Here is a 23,294-nt window from a genome sequence, read left to right on the forward strand (position 1 = left end):
TCTTAAATTGGTTATCAGCGTAATTCTTAGCACACTAAGGATTGTTTAGCAAATGTCCGATCATGGAATCACATCCAATATTGGACACTGTTTTTGAGTTTTGCAAGCATGGGCTGGTTGGGCACAGTCTGCACCTTGCTCATTGTGAACAGCGGAAGGAATATGCTGTTTGATATGATCCACCAGCCTTTGGGATGTATGGCCTACATACCTAGCATCACATTGGCACTAAAATTCATATACAATATTACTCATTTGTGTGATAGACAGAATGTCTTTTTGGCTTGACGACAGCATACTGTTAATGGCGAATACCACTAGTGTTGCTACTGCATAGTAGCAGCATGAAACAATTAGCTTCGCCTATTGCTCAAATGCCCTTCCAGGGTAATCTGAGGTAGACTGGGCACTTTTCAGGCTGAAAGTGATGGCCTTAGGCCCGTTCATGAGACTGTGCGATATACATCACAAAATAATCTGCTCACGGTAGCCATTATCCCACAAGATGCCTTTGATGCGCCCTATTTCAGCATCAAGCTTGCATGGTGAGCAAATAGCTCGGGCCCTATTTTCTAGGTTGCCAATAAGGCCCATCATATATCATGTGAAACTGTAAGAATCCTGACGCGTATATTGACTAGTGAACTAGTTGACTAGCTTGCAGTAGACAGTGGTAGAGAACCTCCTGACGGATTTCTCAACTAGTACGTCAAGAAAAGAGAGTTAATTTGACATTTAACCACTCCATTTCAAAGGTGAGTTTGAGTGACGGGTGGATTGAGTCATGTAAGGAAATTATTACATGTAGCTGCAGATTTAAATATAACAAATGTATCGTCCACATATCGGAAATATGCAAGGCGTAGGAAGTTAGGTGTCATTCCATCGAAGATTCATTTCTCATGGAACCCAAAGAAGATGTTAGTGAGAGCTGGGCTGAGAGAGGATCCCATCACAACATCAGCTATTTGGGCATACATGGTGTCATTAAAACTGAATTCAGCTGCGCAAGTTATTGAGTTCATAAGCTCAATGAATACTGATTCATTCAATTGGGACCTGAGCTCCCAATTTATATTACAGACAGAAAGGGGTTTAATTTAAACAGGTGCGTTTGATTTTTGATTTCCCCCCTTTATAAATGGTGGCATTTTCTCCCCAGCTCCTTAGTTTTGGAGTGATCCAATCCTAGATTAATAACCCCACAGCAAACTCGAGATAGGATAAAATCAGAGAATTAGTTTATTTCACACACACTCAAAACGTGGGTCGCTACGTAACCAAAATACATTCACACAATAAAAGATGGATAAGGAAAAGAAAGAGGTGCAGGGCAAAGACTACAGACAAAATAAGAATTATTGTTTTACGTGAGTCCAGAGTCCAGAATCAAATGTCAAATGGTGTATTCCTTCAGAGAAGCAAACAGGCTGAAGCTGCTACTGGATGATCCACTTTTCTAGTAGCGCTGATGCCACGATGAGTGAAGCACATAGAGATGAATTAGTCTTGTTGTAGGCACTGGTACAGATGTTCAGATGTTCCAGTAGAAACAGTGTAGCTGAGGGCCAGGCAATTTAAACAAAGAACAAAGAAAAGTACAGCACAGGAACAGGCCCTTCAGCCCTCCAAGCCTGCACCGATCATATTGCACGTCAACTAAAATATTTTGCACTTCCGGGGTCCGTATCCCTCTATTCCCATCCTATTCATGTATTTGACGAGCTGCCTCTTAAACACCACTATCGTACCTGCTTCCACTACCTCCTCTGGCAGCGAATTCCAGACACTCACTACCCTCTGCGTAAAAAACTTGCCCCGCACATCTCCTCTATAGTTTTCTCCTCTCACCTTAAATCTATGTCCCCTAGTAATTGACTCTTCCACCCTGGGAAAAAGCTTCTGACTATCTGTCCATGCCACTCATAATCTTGTAAACTTCTATCAAGTCACGCCTCAATCTCTGTCACTCTATTGAGAACAATCCGAGTTTCTCCAACCTCTCCTCAAAGCTAATAACCTCCAGACCAGGCAGCATCCTGGTAAACCTCCTCTGCACCCTCTCTAATGCCTCCATATCCTTCTGGTAATGTGGTGACCAGAATTACACGCAATATTCCAAGTGTGGCCTAACCAAGGTTCTATACAGCTGCAGCATGACTTCCCAGCTTTTATACTCAATACCCCTGCCAATGAAGGCAAGCATGCCATATGCCTTCCTGACTGCCTTATCCACCTGCGTTGCCACTTTCAGTGACCTGTGGACCTGTACACCCAGATCCCTCTGCCCGTCGATGCACTTACGGGTTCTGCCATTTATTGTATAATTCCTGCCTGTATTAGACCTTCCAAAATGCATTACCTCGCATTTGTCCAGATTAAACTCCATCTGCCATTTCTCCGCCCAAGTCTCCAACCGATCTATATCCCGTTGTATCCTTTGACAATCCACTTCACTATCTGCAACTCCTCCAACCTTGGTGTCGTCTGCAAACTTACTAATTAGCCCAGTTACATTTTCCTCCACATCATTTATGTATACTACAAACAGCAAAGGTCCCAACACTGATCCCTGTGGAACTCTACTAGTCACAGCTCTCCATTCAGAAAAGCACCCTTCCACTGCTACCCTCTGTCTTCTATGACCAAGCCAATTCTGTATCCATCTTGCCAGCTCACCTCTGATCCCGTGCGACTTTACCTTCTGTAAAAGTCTGCCATGAGGGACCTTGTCAAAGGCCTTACTGAAATCCATGTATATAACATCCACTGCCCTTCCATCGTTGATCATCTTTGTCACTTCCTCGAAAAACTCAATCAAGTTAGTGAGACACGACCTCCCCTTCACAAAACCATGCTGCCTCTCACTAATAACGCCCATTTCCTTCCAAATGGTAGTAAATCCTGTCACGAAGAATCTTCTCCAATAATTTCCCTACCACTGACGTAAGGCTCACCGGCCTGTAATTTCCTGGATTATCCCTGCTACCCTTCTTAAACAATGGAACAACATTGGCCATTCTCCAGTCCTTTGGGACCTCACCCGTAGCCAGTGAGGATACAAAGATTTCTGTCAAGGCCCCAGCAATCTCCTCCCTTGCCTCCCTCAGTACTCTGGGGTAGATCCCATCTGTCCCTGGGGACTTATCCACCTTAATATTCTTCCAGACGCCTAACACCTCTTTTTTGATCTCAACATGATCCAGGCTATCTACACACTCTTCCCTAGACAAATCGACCGCTAGGTCCTTCTCTTTGGTGAATACTGATGAGAAGAATTCATTTAGTATCTCTCCCATTTCTTCTGGCTCCACACAGATTCCCACCTCTGTCCCTGAGTGGGCCTACCCTTTCCCTGGCTACCCTCTTGCTTTTTACATATGTATAAAAAGCCTTGGGATTTTCCTTAATCCTGGTTGCCAGTGACTTTTCATGACCGTTTTAGCCTTCCTGACTCCTTGCTTAAGTTTCTTCCTACTTTCTTTGTATTCTCCACGGGCTTCATCTGTTCCCAGCCTTCTAGCCCTTATGAATGCTTCCCTTTTAAACCTGGACAGAGCTCTGGTTCTGCTGCTGATTTGGTTGCTGGAAGATGGCAGACAGAAGCAAGCTGCTAGCTTGCAGTCTAGTTTTCTCTTTTGAGGGTAAACAGCAACTTAAGTTGGAATCTGAAAGCCGTATAAATAGAGCACTTCAAACAGCTCAAGTCTCGGTGTTGTGACAGGGTGGTTTTGGATTGAGCCGCTCAGATAATGATGTACTTTAAGGCCTGCTCATTAAAACCCATTGTATTTTGAGCAAATAACTGCATAACTATTATTACAATGCTAGGTGGGGCAGATGTCTCATCTGCTCGTCCTTTTGGATTGGCTTGTTTAGAATGTTCATACAAGTCATTCCAGGAGGTTGATGAGTTCACCTTTGTCCATTGGAACTGCTCAGAATTTTACAGAACTATCAGCATGTGACTAGCTACAGCCATTTTATCAGCTCAGCAATTGTCCATTAAAAAAAAATAAACAAGAGAGTATGGAAGAGAAACAAATTCCTTTTAGATTTTTTTCTTCTTGTCTTCTTGGCTTGTAAAACATTTGCTAAATAGTCCTGAGTGTGCTAAGAATGACGCTGACAACCAATTTAAGATTATCAGTCAGGCTTGCAGTGTGGCACATTTGCATGTCCTGGAAGCTACATATATTAATGCACAGGGCCTGGTTATTTGCAGACAGAAAGAACCTGTACATACATTGTGCCTGTTTCAGCTAAATAAAATAAGTGACAGCATTTGCTGGTTCATTCTTCAGGGCAATGTCTTGACCAGAATCAAGCTGCCTGGTTTAAATTTCCAAAAAAAAAGCTTGGCAGTTAACTGTCAATAACCATCAACTGGTGCATTATTCATGGAAACATCTTTACCAATCAGAGTTGACTTGTCAACTAATCAGCATTCTCCTCCCATACAGCATAAATTTGTTGTTTCCCTTGGATTTGCATTCTTGAGAAACGTCCTGATGAGTGGAGGATGGAAAGCTTTGAAAAAATGTCTCTTTTTTCAGCAATAACTTGCATTCATGTAGCACCTTTCAGGTTGGATGTTCCAAAGCACTTAGCAGAATTACATAGTAAATGCAGCACAGACAACGACCAATCAGACCAACAAGTCCATCCCAGTCTTCATGCACTTCTCGAACCTCCTCCTACCTTTCCTCATCCAAACGTATCAACTTACCACACTATTCCCTTCTGCGTCAGATGTGTTTCTAGCTTCCTACTGTATGGAACAGCATCTATACTGTTTGCCTCACTCACTGGGAAAGATGCTTCTTCCGAATTACCTTTTTAGTTTCTTGGTGACTATTTTATACTGATGGCCTTTAGTTTTGATTTTCCCCACATGTGGGGAGAGCTGAATCTCTCTGAATCTACTGGATAATAACTGTTCTATGAGGTCACCGCTCAGCCTTTACTTTTCAAGAGAAAAGAGATCTAGTCTGTTCATCCTTTCTTGCTAGGAATTATCTTAGAATTTTGCTTTCATCCTTCTAAATCCTTTCTGCACCCTCATTAGTGTCTCTATACACTTTTTATGATATGGTGATGACAACTGCACACACCGCTCCAAATGAGGTCCAACCAAAGTTTGAAACAAGTTTAGCATAACGTCTCCATTTCACAGTCACTGAAGTATTTTCAAAATGTTGTCACTGTGGTAATGTTGACAAATTTTGAACAATTATATTGTCTGCTGCAATGGTCTTGAATTGGTGAAAACGTTCTTCCTAACTTCTCTTCGTATATCCAATTCAGAATTTTTGTCTTGTATCCCGGTATATAAACTCTTTGAGTATATCTCCAAAAAAGCTTGTAATCATTATTACTTTATAAAACTGTAAATTTATAATCACATACATGAGTCCAATGCCTAAATATCTGCAGCCTATTAATTAACAATCCTGGTTACAAGTGAACATTAAAAATAAATGTCCACCTGCAACTTTTAATGTTACGCAGATATTATAAAATAGATAACTGCTTTTCCTATTTGGAAATTACTGTTGGTGATATTGACAGATGGATGTTTAATGTGTTCACAAGACTTCCCTCCATCTACAATTGTAGCACAGGTGTTAACTCTTTGTGAACAGGGATATTGTACTTATGTGTGGTGGGTGTAGATTGTCCCTCTAACCATATGAGTTGCAAGATCACATAAAACCCTACCACCTTTTAGGGTGAACCACTCCATCAGCTTGTATAGAGATGGTTACAAACATGCAAGGAGCATTTGCATTGCCTACCACTATTTCACACTATTCTGCAAGGGAAGAGTGCAGAAGTACAAAAATAACCACAATCTGATGTGCGAGGATTTAAATACAGCCCAGAGAAGCAAGATCAAACATTCCTTTCACAGACAGCTATACATTTCAACTCAGTTCCTACTAAAACAAAATCACGCAGGAAGCTTCCCAGAGCAAAACCACAAAGTGGTTTTGAGTGGGTGAAATGGCAATCTAATGGCAGCGCACTAAATTACTTTTTTGGAGTATGCTGAGTTCATCATTAATTTTCAACTGGTGCTATCATTCACCTGGGATGACTTGATTCGGAGACTGGGTGCAAAAAATAATTATCACCACTGATTTCATGTCCCTTGATCAGAAAAATACCTTAATTGTCTATAATTCTGCAATGTTTTTAGTAACCAACTGAAAAATGTACGCATAACTGATAATTTAGTAACTTGGCAAATATTTTTTTTCCACATAATTAAGTAGTAAATGATGATTAAAACATATTAATACAAGAGAAGAGGGTATTCAGTGGAAAGCATAACTCCACCGCGCTGTTGTCACAGACAGAGGACGGAATAGTCCCAGATTTGCGGAAGTGGGCGGATAAAACAAAGCTTTGCCTGCCGGCCGCAATAGTGGCTTTTCACGCCGTATCCTCCCAAACCTGCTGCCTTAATTATGCACCCCTGAGAAACATTCCATTTTCATGGTGGGCAGGCTCTGATTCACCCACCACACCATCATCTCGCTGCTTCATCACGCCAGGCGTCATATTTAAACTGCAGCCGTGCGCAAACCTCTCAGTGCTTCCAGCCTATGACTACTGCGAAGACGAAACGTCCCCGAAAGGCAAAAAGACTGCAGCTCCCAGGTTCAATGACGCATCCCTCGAGCACCTTTTGGACATAGCGGAGGCTCTCTGTGATGTCCTCTACCCCCCGCTCTGGCCGCAGGATAGGCAGCAACCTCACTAATCCAGCTTGGGAGGTGGTGGCATCAGTGGTCAGTGCCAACACCCTGCAAAAGAGGACAGCCACCCTGTGCCACAAGAAGATGAATGATCTAATTCGTTCCGCCAGAGTAAGTCACTGTTCTCATCACTCTCAGCTCACACACTCTCAAACCCATCACACATCTACAGGGCCCTCACTCACTGCCGGTTCAAGGGACATCGCCATTCACTCTCTCACACAAACCATTATTCTCATCCTGTCCATGGGACCACTCACCACCCACACATGCCAGGCACACTTATCATCTGGCTTGGCAGGCGTCCTGCTTACACTCTCTCCATCTCTATTTATGCAGGACAAGTTGGCACACGACAAGAGAGAAAGGTCGCAACCTGGTGGAGGAATGCTTGAAATCAAGGTCCTCAAAGACTTTGAAAACAGAGCCATCCAGCTGGCCGGCGAGGATCTAGACCGTTTGTGTGCTGATGGTGAGGTCGGCGCTGCTCCACCAAATGAGGATCCAACAGTGCAACATCCATCAGACAACCATGATATATGATGTATTCGAGTGATGTATTCTGTTTCACAGGTCACTGCCATGCACTAATTATCTCTCCTTGCTTTCACAGGCACATCTGGGAAACAGCCAATGGAGTCCATGACCCAGGGCCTCCTATCAAGCCCCAAATAAATCTCTGAAAAGGAATCTGAAGGCACCTTCCTTGAAGTCCCATCACAGCACTCAGCCACACCCTCCACCAGCGCAGAGACAAAATTCTCGGCGGTACCTAGCTTTAGAGTAGCCACGGGATCACAATCCGGTGAGCACACCGCACTGTCTGATCTACAGATGGCGGCAGGGACTTGCCAGGTGTCCGGGACTCGGAGGATTGTCGGAGGCCAGAAATTTGCTGAGTCTGAGTTAGATAACGAGCCTCTGGACTCGGTCATGTCACAGTTGCTGCAGCTGCAAAGACAAGCTAGGGAACATCAGGAAGGAATATCTGTTACACTCCTCAGATTGCAAGGCACGGTGGAGGAGTCCATCCATCATTAGGCTGAGGTGATAGTGCCAAAGCACTGAGGTCAACATTGGTAGGATGGCGGTCGCCATGGATACTTTGGTCCAGGACGTCGCTCCTGCACTGCTGCATGGGCTCAACTCCATCACTGACACTATAGTTGGCCTCCAACCTTACTCCTTCTCAAGGAGTCAGCCAGGGCCCATCCACCCAAGTGACTCTGAGAGTGTCCAGCCTATCAGAATCCCCTCTTTCTGTTACCCTAGCAGCTCCAGATCTACAGGCCGAGGAGGGTGTCACTGCCACACAGCAGGACCCTGAAAACAGGCCAGGGCCCTCCAGCTCTCAGACCTCCAGAGGATGCCTGTCAAAGCCATCACAGACAGGGCATCACAGTCAGTAGGCTGCCTCCACCTCTGCTGTGGATGTCCGGGGAGCACCAAGACATAGTGGCAGGGTTAGGAAGATTAAGAAGATGTCATTGCAAAGTCTGGGCAAGGGCGTTAATCACTTGTACATAATGTTCACTATTGTAAATAAACTACCAAGAATGTCTCCCTGCCTCTGGCTCCTTGTTTTGATGAGTAATGTTCTTGTCATTCAGGTGTGAAACCTTTCTGCACAAGATAAAGGTAGATGTCTCTGTCCAGGGCCTCTTCCCTGTGCTCTGTGCAGCCTTCAGACCAAAGTGATGGTCGGGCCTCACACTCCCTGGACACATTGCTGATGCCTGCACCTCGATGGTGCTGGTCATTGCTGTCAGAATGTCGTGGGCAGGCGTCACGTAGTTCCGTCATTCTCTCTGTGTGCTCTCAACAACTTTAAGGTGGGGCTGGCCCCCATCTCTTCAGCATCTGTGACCAGTGATGCTGTGCTCCTGAAGGGGCCAGGTGCTGAAAAAGAACAAAGGATCAGCTGCTTTTAAAGTTTCGTGGCTGTGTCTCTATGATATGACCCTGATCACAGAGCGCAAGTGAGGTGGCCTCAGCCAGACAGGAGTCAGACATTCTCAGAGGCTATGTGAAGATCTATGGAGTGCCCTCACTGCACGTTGTCATCATCCTCCTGCAATCGAGCGACTATTAAGACCTCCACTACGTCTCCATGACAGGAGCATTCTCAGAGAGTATGTGCGTTGCCATAAGCCTGACTGGAGTCAAACGTTCATAGATGCAATGTGAGGATCATATGGTTGTCATCTGCATGTTGTCATCATTCTTCTCGAATTTAGCAGCTATTAGGGCCTCCCGACTGCGCCTACCTCATCTGGCCAGTGTGAGGGCCGCATCGTCATCATTGTCGCCTTTGCGGACATTGTCACCCTCATCACCATCGACGTCCTCCTATTTGGAGGAGACTTCCAGTTCCTCCATCGCCTCCTCAGCCAACACCTCTCCCTGTTGCATCACCAGGTTTTAAAGGGTGCAGCAGGTGATGACAATGCGTGATACCCTCTGAGGACTGTACTGCAGAGCTCCACTAGACCGGTCCAGGCACTGGAACCTCATTTTCAGCATCCTGATGGTCTGCTTCACCAAGTTGTGAGCTGCAGCATGAGCCTCATTATATCTTTGCTCTGCTGCAGTCTGAGGCCGCCACACGGGTGTCATCAGCCATGTCTTCTGCGGGTAGCCCTTGTCCCCGAGGAGCCAACCGTGCAGCCTCTGTGGACCCTGGAAGATGTCAGGGACCTGTGACCGACTGAGAATGTAGGAGTCATGGACACTCCCTGGAAACTGTGCCCAGACCTGCAGGATGTGTTTGTAGTATTCGCACACCAGCTGCACATATAGTGAATGGAATCCCTTGCAGCTGACATAGTTGCCCACGTGTTGCGATGGAGATCTGAGCACCACATGAGTGCAGTCAATCACACCCTGCACCGGTGGGAAACCTGAGATCTGGGAAAATCCAATTGCTCTTGCAACCTGACTCTCTTGGTCCTGGGGGAAATGCACAAAGTTGTGTGCCCTCGTGAAGATGGCACCCGTGACATCATGGTTGCATTTGTGGGTGGAAGCTTGTGAAATCCTACAGAGGTCACCTGTGGAGCCCTGAAAGGAGTCACCGGCGTAGAAATTGAGCTCTGCTGTCACTTTCACAGCCACTGGCAGTGGATACGCTCCATGTCCACGTGGGGCCAACCTGCAGTAAATGGCAGATGTGACTGACCAGTTCCTAGACATGCGCAGTCTTCAGCGACACTGGTTCTCAGTCATCTGCAGAAATGAAAGGTGGCGTCTATAGACTCTGGGTCTAGCTAGGCGCCCACCAGTGATGGTTCGTGTGTCTCTTCGGTGGCGTGTGTGGGAGCCCCAGCCGCCTCTTCTTCCAGAGGGTGCTGCTCCTCCCTCTTCGCGGCCTGGTGCCTCAGTCACTCTCTTTTCCGTCGTCTTCGCTCTCTGTACACCATGAGACATACAGCTAGTTCACCAGGCTCCATGATTCTGATGTACTACTCCTGCAGGATGAAAGAGAGAGATGCATGGGTTAGCACGGATGTACAAAGAACCTCTCTTGGTTAAGTCTGAAGGCCCCTTAACGCATCCCGGAGAATGCTGGCCACCACTTGTATAGCCAGGGATTAATGTGCTGCATGGCTGCCCGAAACCCCATCTTTCTCCGCCCCAATCCACCTGACCAATTGGTGGCAGCTTTGCCCTTTGGACTACATGCTGTGCTCTCAGCTCAGGTGCAGGCATTCTTCTAACCTGCACTGCAAGGCTGCACTGTTAGCTTGAACCATGAGGAACACTGGTCCAAACCGGGATGATGACATTGCAAGAGGCTATGAGCACCTCCATCAGTGACTGCTCCACGGCTAGCTTTAGCAAGGAGATTGTACAATGTGCCCAATCGTTCAACTGTTCCTCCACTAGAATGCTCATTACTTTGCAGTCTGTGTCCAAGGGGTGAAAAGCTCCGGAGCACTTGGTGGCACTTTGATACCTATGCGTTGCTTGAGTGGGCAGATAAGCTAGAGGCCCAACTCTAATTGTATCAACGTGGCTGTGCCCTGAACTGTCTGAGCTACAGAGGAATGGTCACTTTATACAAGGTTTCCCTAGTGCGTGGCCGTTTCCTTCGCCCACCCCACACCCCCACCCTGCACGTGCTTGTGCGCTAACTTCAACTGCAAGACAGCCTTTGCACCCCCTCAAAGGCCGCCTCAACTGCAGGGCAGCTTTTGCGCCCCCCATGCAAAGAGTCACCTCAGCTGCAGGGCAGCCTTTGCCCCACCCCCCATGTGCCTCAGCTTTGAAGTCAAACAGGCATCTCTTGTGAGCGTTCCGTAACATTACTGTGCACTCACCTCGAGTTCCCCTAAAAGTGCAGCCCGCCAAGTGCACGTCTTTTACATGCTGTTGTGAAACAAGTTGGCGTGCAATCCATGGGGGTGGGAGATGAGTCCAACGAGCTAGCCTTATAATGATATGCTGGTGTATTACAAACAGGTTCCTGAAATCCGATGGCAGGAAACATCACTCACCATTGACGGGCTGAGCAGACGATTGCAAACTCACAACGTTGTGAAACCGATTTTTGGCCTTCTCGCGATATTGTCCACTTACACCACCGAGGACGCCCGACGCCAGCAGGCATGATTTCGCCCAGAATGTATTTGCTCTCTTACTGCCCATAATCAGCATGTTTTGTTTGGAAAGAGGTATGTCTTTTGTTACCCTTGAAGTGTGTATTCCAATTAAATAATTCAGCAGCAAGTTTTCATGAGTTAAAATAAATAGGGTTATTTATCCTCATACACTTATCCAAAATGAACACAAGGTGACACTCTCAGCTAAGCATATATAATAAGGCTTGGCTGAGAGCTTAGGTAGCTATTAGAATACAAGAATACGACCCAGGGGAAACATTGTTTAATTGCCTGCTCAGGCTCTTTGATATCTGTGGTCAATTTCATGATTTTTGCTGACACAAGTTAAGTGGCTTCAAGGGTTTGCGGTTTGTGGTTTTTGAAACTTCAAAGAGCTTGGATAATTGACACTTTTATTAGCTTGGTCCACACTTTTTCCTCAAGCATAGGAGAAAGTTATCTATGAATTACATATTTTCAATTTTTTTTACATATACCACTATACACTGTAGTGTGAATTGGTTCTAGAAAATGTACAGTGGGTCCATGGGCATGGAAATGCCAGAGCTTGGCATGAGGGCATGAGGAGCCTGAAAGGGTAGGTGGGGGGGTTGACTTGGCATAGGGGGCATGAGGGGGACCTTTTGAGCTTTCCTTTTAAAGTGTCCCCTCATTCAGACCATGGTTCATGACTCCGCTAAGGGGCAGTGAACCACGACTCTTTCAAAACCTGGCCCCACTCCATGAAAATTGCAGAGGAGTAGGACATGCCTTTCTCCACAATGGAGCCAGCCAGGTCGGGAGCACTGGATGCAGGCTTCTGACAGGAATCAGCCTGCACCCTTTAAAGACACTTCTGACAATTAGAGAGCCTGGGAAAGCAGTTGGGAAACCCTGAATCAGGACTGGCCCTCCATTGTTAAAGGGGTCCCGAGTGAAACTCAGTGGAAACCCAGAAGTGAGGGTCTTATAGAGTGAATAGCAGGTTGTGAGGTTTCTTGTAGTCGAATATTTAAGAGGTTGCTCCTCTGAAACTGGAACAGATTAAGTATTGGCTGCTTGATGACTTGCACCTAGTTTCAGAGTCTGGTTCTCAGACTGATTGGTGACTGATCATTCTCAAAAGGCAAAGATGGCACAGCCTTTCTCTGCAGCTGTTGTCTTGTTGGTAGCCTTCTGCATCTGTCACAGATCTCTTCTGGGTCTTGGGATAATAAAGGATCCCAGCATGAGAAGCCAGTTTCATTCACGTGGTCAGCGGTTATTGTTCATTCAGAATGGCTTAAAGCTAAAAGGCTATTGATATACCATAAGAGATAGTTGGTGGTCTTTCTCACTTAACTTGTGGATAACTATTATTGTCAGCTTTCTTCTGTTGAATTGCAAATCTAGAGACATAGAGTCTAGAAGTCCATTGACTCAGTGTTTTGAGTAAGCTTTGAACAATGGCATGTGAGAATTCCACAGATAACATTAGCCTTGGTATGTCCATTTCAGGGGGTAGTCCCCACCCACTGTTATTTAATTTGGAACTTCCAGAAGCTTGGTTGCCTGTGTTGAATAAGCAAATGTCACCTGACCTTTTTGCAGGAATGGTAACGTTCATCAGTTTCCATTTTAAATACATAAAAGACAGTACCAGAAGCTTCCATATGACCTCAGTCCATATGTAAAGTTATGAATATGACATGTCTTTACTGGACATGACACTGATTTGCCTCAATGTTATTACACTTACGCAGCTCTTCCTTGAAGCTTTTCCCTGCCTGGTTGATGCTCTGAAACTACAAAGCTGAAAAAAACCCAAATCTTTTTATTAAGAGCTTCCATCTCACTGAGGAGGCTTCAGGACAATCTATATCTAACAACCTGCTCTGAAAACTCTGCCCACATTTTGACAGCTGTGACAAATTCTACCACAGCAGCTGAGAGAATCCATAACATTCTAAAACAATCAACAACGTTTGAAATAAACAACCTACAACGTTCTGAAAAGAAAAGTCAATGTTAACGGATCCTTTAAAAAAATTCCAGGATCCGGGATCGGCACCTGTGCCAAAAAACTAATCCTACTGGTGTACTAAGTTTCGTCGAAATCTGCACTACAATTTTTTGGGATGTATTGTTCACATTCAAACGGACAAACAAACTAACAAAAGAGGTGAAAACATTATCTCTGCCCACCTTCAGTGGCAAAGGTAATTAAACACAAGAGCATAAAATTAGGCACAGGAGATGAAAATAAAATGGAATATTTCTAGTCGTTTATTTATGACAGTTTTAAATTGAATATGCAGGCTCTCAACACATTTGCATGAACTCTATTACATAACAATAGACTTACATCTCTGAGACAGCGATAGCCATGCTTTTGCAGGAAGTGTTGAAACTTCTGACCAATTACTCCACTTTGTTGAGACAAAAGCCAGGATACTGCGGTCTGGTTAAGAAAAAGGGTTCAAATGTTTCACTCAAACTACATTCAAAAATAATATTGAACATCAAAATGTGTATCAAATTAAAAAGTAGCTGTGTAATACTGTATAGTAATAGTACATAACAATACTCCCTAAGACGTAAGCTGGAAGGTATGTGCGTCAGTCTCAGTGCCTTCTTCCAGATTTTTCTCCAAAAGTGCGTCATTCTCCCAGAAACTACACACGTTTTCTGTGTTAACTGGAACATTATTCAACAGAGAGGGACAACTCAAAGACCATGGCATATACTTCAAATAACACAAAATTAGAATTCCTCCCAGCTCTGGCACAGTTGGGCTGGTGGGTCTGTAAGCACACACACGCTTCCATGCATTCTTGTCATGCTTGGCTCCCAGCCTTTCTTTACAGTCCCGAAGGGCAATAAATCTAAAGCACGTATAACCATCCCTCCAGATCCAAGTCTTTGCAAATGCAAGCCTGTTCATACAGGCGAAGCAACCCTTTCCATGTGTAGATTAACAGCAAGACAATCCTGCATGTTTTTCCACAACTTCATCCCTCCTCCCGCAACAAACATGAGCAAAAAAAGAAGTGGGACTTTTGCCAGTCAGAGCAAAAAATTGATGGGTGAAATATGGAGAAATGTAAATGGCAGGAGATATCTATCCACCTGGTGGCCATCAGTGACCATATATTTTAGGGAATGTAGCATTGTCAGGGTACTTGATGACTGCTACAGTTTAATGGAAAATGAGATTAATGTACTGGCTCTGCTTACTGATCATTTGCAACAATCACCTATTTGGTGGGCAGTATCTTGACTGTAATTATAGAGGATCCATATGGTAGTCTGAAAGAATTAGCAGCATACAAATTGAAAATGGTGGTGACTTCTGCTACCAGCTGCACTATAATCTCTATGATGCAGTTTGGTGAAAGAAATTCTTTGCAGTAAACTGCACAACTCTGGAAATGGTTTCCCACTGACTCAGGACCTACAGAGGAAGTAATTCTCTTCAATCGTTGCCAGATATGTGACAGAGCTCTATAGATATTGTTGGTGGTTGAATAGTGGGTGTGGGCATTCTAGTTTAAGTGCCTACGATCACCCCTAAATTTTCCTCCAAGTCACATGTCTTCTTGACTTGGATATATATCGTTGTTCCTTCAACATTATCATTATCTGGTCATTATCCCCTTGCTGTTTGTGGGACCTTGCAATGCCTAAATTGGCTGCCACATTTCCCAATATTGCAGCAGTGACTATGCTTCAAAAGTACCTAATTGGCTGTAAAGTGCATAGGGACATCCTGATGTCATGAAAGGCACTTTATAAAGGCAAGTCTTGCTTTCTTATTACACCATCTTAGGAATAAAACAAGGAGAAGGTTCACCATCACTTTCTCTGGACAATTCACTATGGGCAACAAACAAGTGGGAAATTCCAGGCAAAAAATCATAAACGTCGCTCCAGTTTTTCATTTATAACTAACTAACAGAAAATTATGGGCTACAGTTGTGTGAGTTCCTGTGACTGCTGCCCCTCATGGAGTTGACCTAAGTTAGGGATGGGAGTCAGCTGTCTTGCTGTTAATCTACACATGGAAAGGGTTATATACGTCTCCTGGTATAGAAACATAGAAGCACAGAAACTAGGAGCAGGAGTAGGCCATTCGGCCCTTTGAGCCTGCTCCGCCATTCAGTATGGTCATAGGTGATCCCCTATCTCAACGCCACATTCCTGCTTTCTCTCCATACCCCTTGGTGCCCCTAATTTCCAAAAAATTATCAATTTATTTCTTGAATATACTCAGTGACCCAGCCTCCACAGCCTTCTGTGGTAGAGAATTCCAAAGGTTGGCCACTCTCTGAGTGAAGAAGTTTTTCCTCATCTCAGTCCTAAATGGCCTGCCCCGTATCCTGAGACTGTGGCCCCTGGTTCTAGACTCCCCCACCAGGGGAAACATCCTCCCTGCATCCAGTCTGCCTAGCCCTGTTAGAATTTTATACCTTTCAATCAGATCCCCTCTCTTTCTTCTAAACTCTAGTGAATACAGGCCCAATCGAACCAAATTCTCCTCATATGACAATCCTGCCATCCCTGGTATCAGCCTAGTGAACCTTCACTGCACTCCCTCTCTGGCAAGTATATCCTTTCTTAGATAGGAAGACCAAAACTGCATGCAATGCGCCAGGTGGGGTCTCACCAAGGCCCTCTATAACTGCATTAAGACATCCTCACTTCTAAACTCAAATCCTCTTGCAATGAAGGCCAACATGCCATTTGCCTTCCTAATTGCTTGTCTATTTACTTTCATTGACTGGTGTATAAGGACACCCAGATCCCTTTGTACATCCACATTTCCCAATATATCACTATTTAAATAATACTCTGCCTTTCTGTTCTTCACGGCGAAGCATATAACTTCACATTTATCTACGTTATACTGCATCTGCCATGTGTTTGCCCAGACACACAATTTGTCTAAATCGCCCTGAAGCCCCCTTGCCATCCTCCTCACAACCCCGCCCAGTTTTGTGTCATCAGCAAATTCAGAAATATTGCATTTGGTTCCCCCGTCCAAGTCATTTATATATATCGTGAATAGCTGGGGCCCAAGCACTGATCCCTGCGGTACGCCACTGGTCACCACCTGCCACCTGGATAAAGACCCAGTTGTTCTCGCTCTCTGTTTTTGGTCCATCAACCAATTCTCAAGCCATGCCAGTATATTACTCCCAATCCCATGTGGTTTAATTTTGCCCACTAGCTTCTTATGTGGGACCTTGTCAAAAGCCTTCTTGAAATCCAAATACACCACATCCACTGGTTCTCCCTTATTTATTCTACTAGTTACATCCTCAAAAAACTCCAGTAGATTAGTTAAGCATGATTTCCCTTTAATAAACCCATGCTGACTTTGTCTAACCCCATTAATGCTTTCCAAGTGTTCTGTTACCACATATTGTATAATGGACTCTAGCATTTTCCCCACTATGTGAAGCTCTGGGCCTGAAGTGCAAATTTCAAAAATTAATCCCAAAAGTTATGCTGCTATTGGAAATCGCCCTGAGTTTGTAAAGGAATGTGTCAGCATCCAAGTACCAACTGGTAAAGTCTTAAACAAATGACCGTATCTTGTAACTACGTGTGTGTCTCTCACCTGAGTATCCATCTCCAGTAATTTGTTTACCATTCCTTGGGTTTTGATCAGTTCAACAATAGCCTTTAATAAATACAATGAGACCAGCAAGTATTAAAATTGAATCATGATAAAGGAATTGCAACTTCAAAAATTACCAGAACTCAAAATACACACATCCTCTGTCCTGTCTCAAGTGTATCACACATCAGGAATGACATCATGAATTCCAAACATCTTCAAAATTGCAATGCAGGCGCATCACCCACTCCTCAGACAGATTGATTGGTGGCATTTTCCTAGTGTGTTTCTGGAGAGCCTGGAACTTCTCGCTTGAACTATTCTAATTAAGCATGTGTCACAATTATTGCCACTTGCCTACAACAGCCAGGATGACATTCACTGTTAATCTTTAAATCTAATATCAGACACCTTAACAGCTGTGTTTCAGGATTGCACATGAAGGCTCTTTGCAGATAATTTTCTCTAAATATTTGTTTCTTTGTGTTTATTTATAGAGTTTCTTCTTACCTCCAGAAATGTGGGGATGTCAGCGGACAAAACATCTGGGCATGTGCTGTAAAGCACAGCTAGATCTGACAGCATTTGCAGGCTGTATGCTGTGGAAGCACATTACTCAGAAATTAATGTCAATGCATTTTCTATACAAAGATTTCATTACATGCAATGGTTTTACAGGGTTATTTCTTTCCCTAATAAGATGTAAATTTTAAGGAACCTTCAGGTAGGTCCTGGGGGGTTTGGGGGGGGTGGGGTAGGTGGTCGAGCAGCAGGTGGCAATCAGAGGAGGAGACAATAGGGTGCCTGACCAACAATGTTCTTACCAAGACTACTGTGGAGCTGGGCAAAGCACTCCTGCCCCTTGCAGCTCCATATTTAGGAAAGCATATTTTGCTAAAGTGTACTTTTTTTTTTACAGGAACCTGGTGCCAGCTGCTTTTAGGACTGCCCAATGTTGGGGTGTGGTTTTGAGACAGCTGTCAGGTCCCCTGTTTGCATATGTTGAAGGTCTAATGCCATTCACACATATACTTCAGGCTTCACCAAAATGATGGGTCACACACTTCCGGTATGGAAAATGCAGACGTAAAATGTTTGTCATATTGGACATCAAGGGTTGTGCCTGTAAAACAAGCATAGCGTTATCAAATTTCTAGACCAAGGTGTGTTCAAGACATGTAAAACTTCCAAGTCACAGTTTAAATCAACGATAATTGAGGTAAACAAACTGGGATGAAAATCTAAACTTTCCCTGAACTTTGTTAGTATGATTAAATTGAGCAAATCCCAACATTTTCCTGGTTTAGATTGAGGATGGTCAGTTCTTCTTTAGAACAAGCTGGATTATGAACAGATTTGATTAGGGTGTCAAGAATTGTGACGTGAAGTCGAGATAGAAACAGAATGCTCCCAGTGATTGTGGGGCAATCTAGAACAATGTTGACATAAGGTTAAATGTAATAGACGCACGACAGGGTTTTGAGGCTGTAGAATATGCTACCAGGGTTAGTGATTGATGACTGCTTTTTCCTAAACTAGACAGATAGTTGGAGGAGAGTGGATTAAAGGGAGTAGAACAGTTTTCTGTGAGTAAACATTTTATATATTTCATATAAATAATATATGAGAGAGAGAAAGAGAGAGATAGAGAGAGAGCAATTGAGTAAGGGAAACAAACAAAAATAGGAAACCTGCTGCCTGGATTTTTTGCTGGGATTCTCTCAATCTCCTGCCCAACTTCAACCAATAATCAACCAAATCCTCAAAATGGCATAAACATCTAAAAATTAACATTTTGAACAATACTCCAGGGTTTCCACTAAAGGTACTGTGAGAGGGAGAATTCTGCCTTGACTCTATTATCTCTGAGCAGTACCATAAGAGATCCTCACATACTGGCAAAGTATTTATGCCTTACTATGTTCTCGTTGTAGGAAGAAACGTATAACAACACTAGTCCAGACTGTAGATTTAGCTGATATTGCGATTGATGTGATCCAACCCTGAGAAGAAATCAGAAAGGTGCGTCTTCGCAGTCACAGAAATATCAACAGGACATTAACAGAATTGTAATCAGTCCACAGTTATATAGAAGTTAAATATGTTCTGGGCTGAAATTGGCCTTGGGCAAAAGCATGGAATGAGCAATTGTGAATTAGCAACATGCTTGTTTTCAATGAAAAAGAAAATATACAAAATTGATATAAGGGTCTTTAAAATTAGAAATGATTTAATAAGGTAGATGTAGAGAAGCTGTTTCCACTTGTGAGGGAATCCAAAACTAGGGATCATAAATATAAGATGGTCAATAATAAATCCAATAAGAAATTTAGGAGGAACTTCCTTACTCAGAGAACAGTGAGAATGTGGAACTTGCTACTGCATGGAGTGGTTGAGGCAGGTAACACGAATGCACTTAAGATGAAGATAGATGAGTATGTGAGGGAGAAAGAATAGAAGGACATCCTGATATAGTGAAATAAAGTAGAGTGGGAGGAGGCTTTTGTGGAGCAGGAACATGGCAGAGGCCTTAGGGGCCGAATGGCCTGTTTCTGTGCTGTAAATTCTTTGCTATTCTAAATAAATACAGTCATGGTGTAAAGCAGGTTGTCAGTTCACTATTGTCCATTTTATGCTATCACCAAAGACCTGTCCTGCAGAATTGGCTATTGCACAATTTTATTCAGTTTTGTATGAGAAACTAAAATCAATAATTACAAAACCAACCCTAATGACTTTAGGAACACAAATTACTTTGGGGCTATGAAAGAGATCCAGGGACAATCAAGTGAAAAGCAAAGATAAAGTAACACAAGGGAACAGATCTTTTAAAGAAAGAATGTAGAAAATAAGCACAAGAAAAAAATACATGGTAAGAATGGCCATAATGGCCAAATAAGAAGGTCAAACCGACCCTAAACCTCAAACAGAAACATTTTGACACAATAGGTGCAGACGAAGGAAAAGCAACACAATGAGGTTTGACAAGCATAATTTTATTAAAAATCTTATGTCTGTACTTCCTGTTTCAATCACGGCCTACCTCCTAACCTCATTTCACCTAAAAACCATACTTTAAGGCTGGCTTTACTTCAGCCAGCCTTGCAGAAATTTGTTGAGCAGGCAATTGAGATGGCCACGGTTCCCCCCTCCGATCCCACTGCCTTCTTATGGGTTTCAATTTTACCAAGCTATTTTTGAACTACAAGCAGGACGCTCTCCAGAAGGCAAGATTGGGCTTTGATGATGGGCATGAGGGCCTGACTATAATCTTAACCCAAGGCCTGTATAGAGGAACCTGTATTAATTTCCTCATTCCAGGCCAATCTAATGGCAAATCTGCATCCATATCCAAAAAGGGCATCATTTTTTTTAACTTAAATAAAAGCAAAATACTGTGGGTGCCGGAAATCTGAAGTCAAAAACAGAAAATGCTGGAAAAACTCAGCAGCTTTGGGTAGTGAAAAACAGAGTAATGTTTTGAGTCTGATACAACTCTTGGTCAGAATTGTTCTGATGATGAGTCATATTAGACTCAAACTCTTAACTTTATTTCTCTATCCGCAGACTCTGCCAGACCTGCTGAATTTTTCCAGCTTTTTCTGTTTTTATATCCATTTTTTGACTAATTTTGTTTCCTTGTGGGCCAGGTTGAACTGAAATATCCGGACACACACATAAGTGGGCCCTACATCCGCAGATTAGCAGGGTGATATGCTTGATTTCTCTTGGCATCGCAGCCCTTGAAGTCCTGGATTTGGAGCTCCTGGCTCTCATGGACTTGTTTTGAGCAGAGAGAAGCTCCACCACATCAAGGCCATTCAGAAAGCCTGTACCCTGGGCTAATCTGATGCCCTTCAACTGAATTCCCTCCAAAGTTATGGAAAGAATATCCTGGAAGGCAACAGATTTTTAGCCCCCGCCCCCCCATTTATCATAACACAGGAACTTAGTAACAGAACCAGGATGTTCAGCCCCTCAGGCCTGATTCGCCATTCAGTTAGAACATGGCTGATATGTACCTCAACTCCCATTTTTCCACTTCAATTCCATATCCCTGGATATATTTTCCTGACAAAAATAATGTGCAAACTACGGTTAAATGTAACATTATATTATCACTACAGGGGAAAAAAACAAACAGGCACATTTGTTTCGGGTTTTTTTTCTAATGCAACTTGAATGATGCTACTTGAATGAATTGGTGCACATGGCTTCTACTAAATCTCCATCACACAGTTTGAAGAATTTAACTGAGAAACACTTCCTTACCTTATAAAACTCTGGGAGTTCTCGATCTATGTTTAAGTAAAATAATTTGGCTGTGTTTGCAGGCGGAACCTGATATATCTTCAGTTTCTCCTCTAAAATCCTGGTATTTCCTTCATGACTTAGCAAAAACTGGAAGTGATTCAAATGTAGATACTGTGTCATTTACAAATTCAGCAACATCTGGTCAAAATGACAGGCATGATTTATTGATTTAATAAAACAACCAACAGTATTTAGCTTCAAATAATTGACTCTGTGACATATGAAATTGCAGCTCAATGATAAAAGTGAATGTAATATGCATAATTTACCAGTATGTTAAAAAATAGCAATAAATGATCACAGTCTTAGAGTCATGAAATTCAGCATTTCCTGACCTGGATACTTTATTGCATACCATTTTATCTCTGAAGTGTTTTGTGCAGCTTATGAATAAAATTTGTGGTTACTCAGATTCTTTTAACTGAGTAAAACTGCATTATACACAACCTTTTAATTCTTCAGGGAAATCTGTGAAATGTATAACTTACCTGAGGCACATTGGAGTAGAAGTTGGTCTGAGCTGCACCTATTTTTGAGGCATAAAGTGGGTGCAAAGCATATCAACTTAGCAGTGAGGTGGTCTTAATTTGCAAAGGCTTTACTCCATTGCTAATTTCATGGGGCCGAATTTTAGCCAACAAGAGATTCTGTGTATATGTTGATGAGCCTGTTTTAGAAACACTCCCTGAAATTTAGGCAACCCTGAATGCAGCTAGTGACTGTTGCATTCACAATAACCAGGTCTACATGCAGCCTAATTAACGTTTCAGGGGACACTATAATTGAAAGTGTTCTTTAAAAAAATCTTGACCCGAATGTCAGGAATTCCACAAGCGCATCACAGCTAATGAAGTACTTGGGTAGAGTAGCCACTGCTGTAATGTCGGAAATGTGGAGCCAATTTTGCAAGCACTGAAGGTCCCACAAATAGCAAGATGATAACGACCGGACAATCTGTTTTTAATTGTTGGTTCAGGGATAAACATTGGCCAGGTCTCCGGGAACAATTCCCCTACACTTCTTCCAAGTAGTTGCATGGAATCTTTTACATCCAGCAGAGACGTCAGATGTCTCATCCGAAAAATGGCACCTCCTAAAGTACAACAACTCCTTCAGTACTGCACCAAGATGGAATAAATAGTTAGGGGATAGACACCTAGAAATCTCAAGACGTAGAACTTTGATGGAAGCCACTGAGCATCGACTCACTATGAAAATGGTTTCTGTGGTCTTGTAGAATCTTCCCTATAAAATATTAAATTCTATAGGCAAATGTCTCATATAAGATTGCCTAGAATATTGCCTCAGGTGAGTCAAGTCAGTAGGTGAGACAAGTGGACATAAAATAAAATTAATGGGAAGTAAATTGAAAATAGGTCGTTTAAAAAATAATGGGTCCGACTTTTCTCTTTAGCAGCCAGGCATAAGAGCCTGCTGCAGTGAAAGCCCTCACAGCAAATTCAGCCAGAAGCTGTTCACAACTTTCCATCCGTGGAAATTAATGATGGACAGCAATGAATAGTTTACGCTCGAATTTTCAAGAAGCACGTCCACTGTGAGAAGCTATTACATGCAAGTGCTGAAGAGGAAAATCTGACCCAATGTCTATACTCAGAAGGTGATAAACATTTGGAATGATCCACAAAGACATTCAGGGAATGAAAAATGTAGCTGGATTGTCGGCTGTGAGACTTGGAGTACCAGTAGGGTGACTTAGTGTGGGTCAAGTGACCTTTTCTAATGTTCTTATAAAAATAAAGTCAAGATTATGCTGACTTTTAAAGCCAAGCACGGCCAGGCTTTAAGAGTTCTATATTTTGAGCTTTGATCACTGCAAGTAGCAGCTAGACGGATTGGAAGATTGTGAAACTCACTAATGTGGCTGGGACATATTCTTCAGGGGATGTGCAAACAGTTGAAAGCTACTTAGCAAGCTTCTTGGGAAGCTGCTGGTGAATTACCCATTGGAGTGACTCTCTGTTAATTCACGTGCACGTTTTATGGAGGTAGCTG

At 43.3% G+C, this 23,294-nt stretch overlaps 1 protein-coding gene across 1 annotated transcript in view; it reads right to left on the reverse strand.

The window, feature by feature from the left end:
- The window catches only part of LOC144681395 (rifampicin phosphotransferase-like), a 136,336-nt gene that overhangs the window by 36,791 nt on the left and 76,251 nt on the right, over positions 1-23,294 (reverse strand). Inside the window, exons 25-29 of the mRNA XM_078542987.1 lie at positions 21,240-21,368; positions 18,886-18,970; positions 17,478-17,566; positions 16,968-17,030; positions 13,710-13,805 (exon numbers count right to left, since the gene is read on the reverse strand). Of these exons, the coding sequence (XP_078399113.1) occupies positions 13,710-13,805; positions 16,968-17,030; positions 17,478-17,566; positions 18,886-18,970; positions 21,240-21,368 (462 nt within the window). The remainder of the gene's footprint in view (positions 1-13,709; positions 13,806-16,967; positions 17,031-17,477; positions 17,567-18,885; positions 18,971-21,239; positions 21,369-23,294) is intronic.

Source organism: Cetorhinus maximus, chromosome 6, assembly GCF_964194155.1.
Source record: "Cetorhinus maximus chromosome 6, sCetMax3.hap1.1, whole genome shotgun sequence".
NCBI classification, from domain to species: Eukaryota; Metazoa; Chordata; class Chondrichthyes; order Lamniformes; family Cetorhinidae; genus Cetorhinus; species Cetorhinus maximus.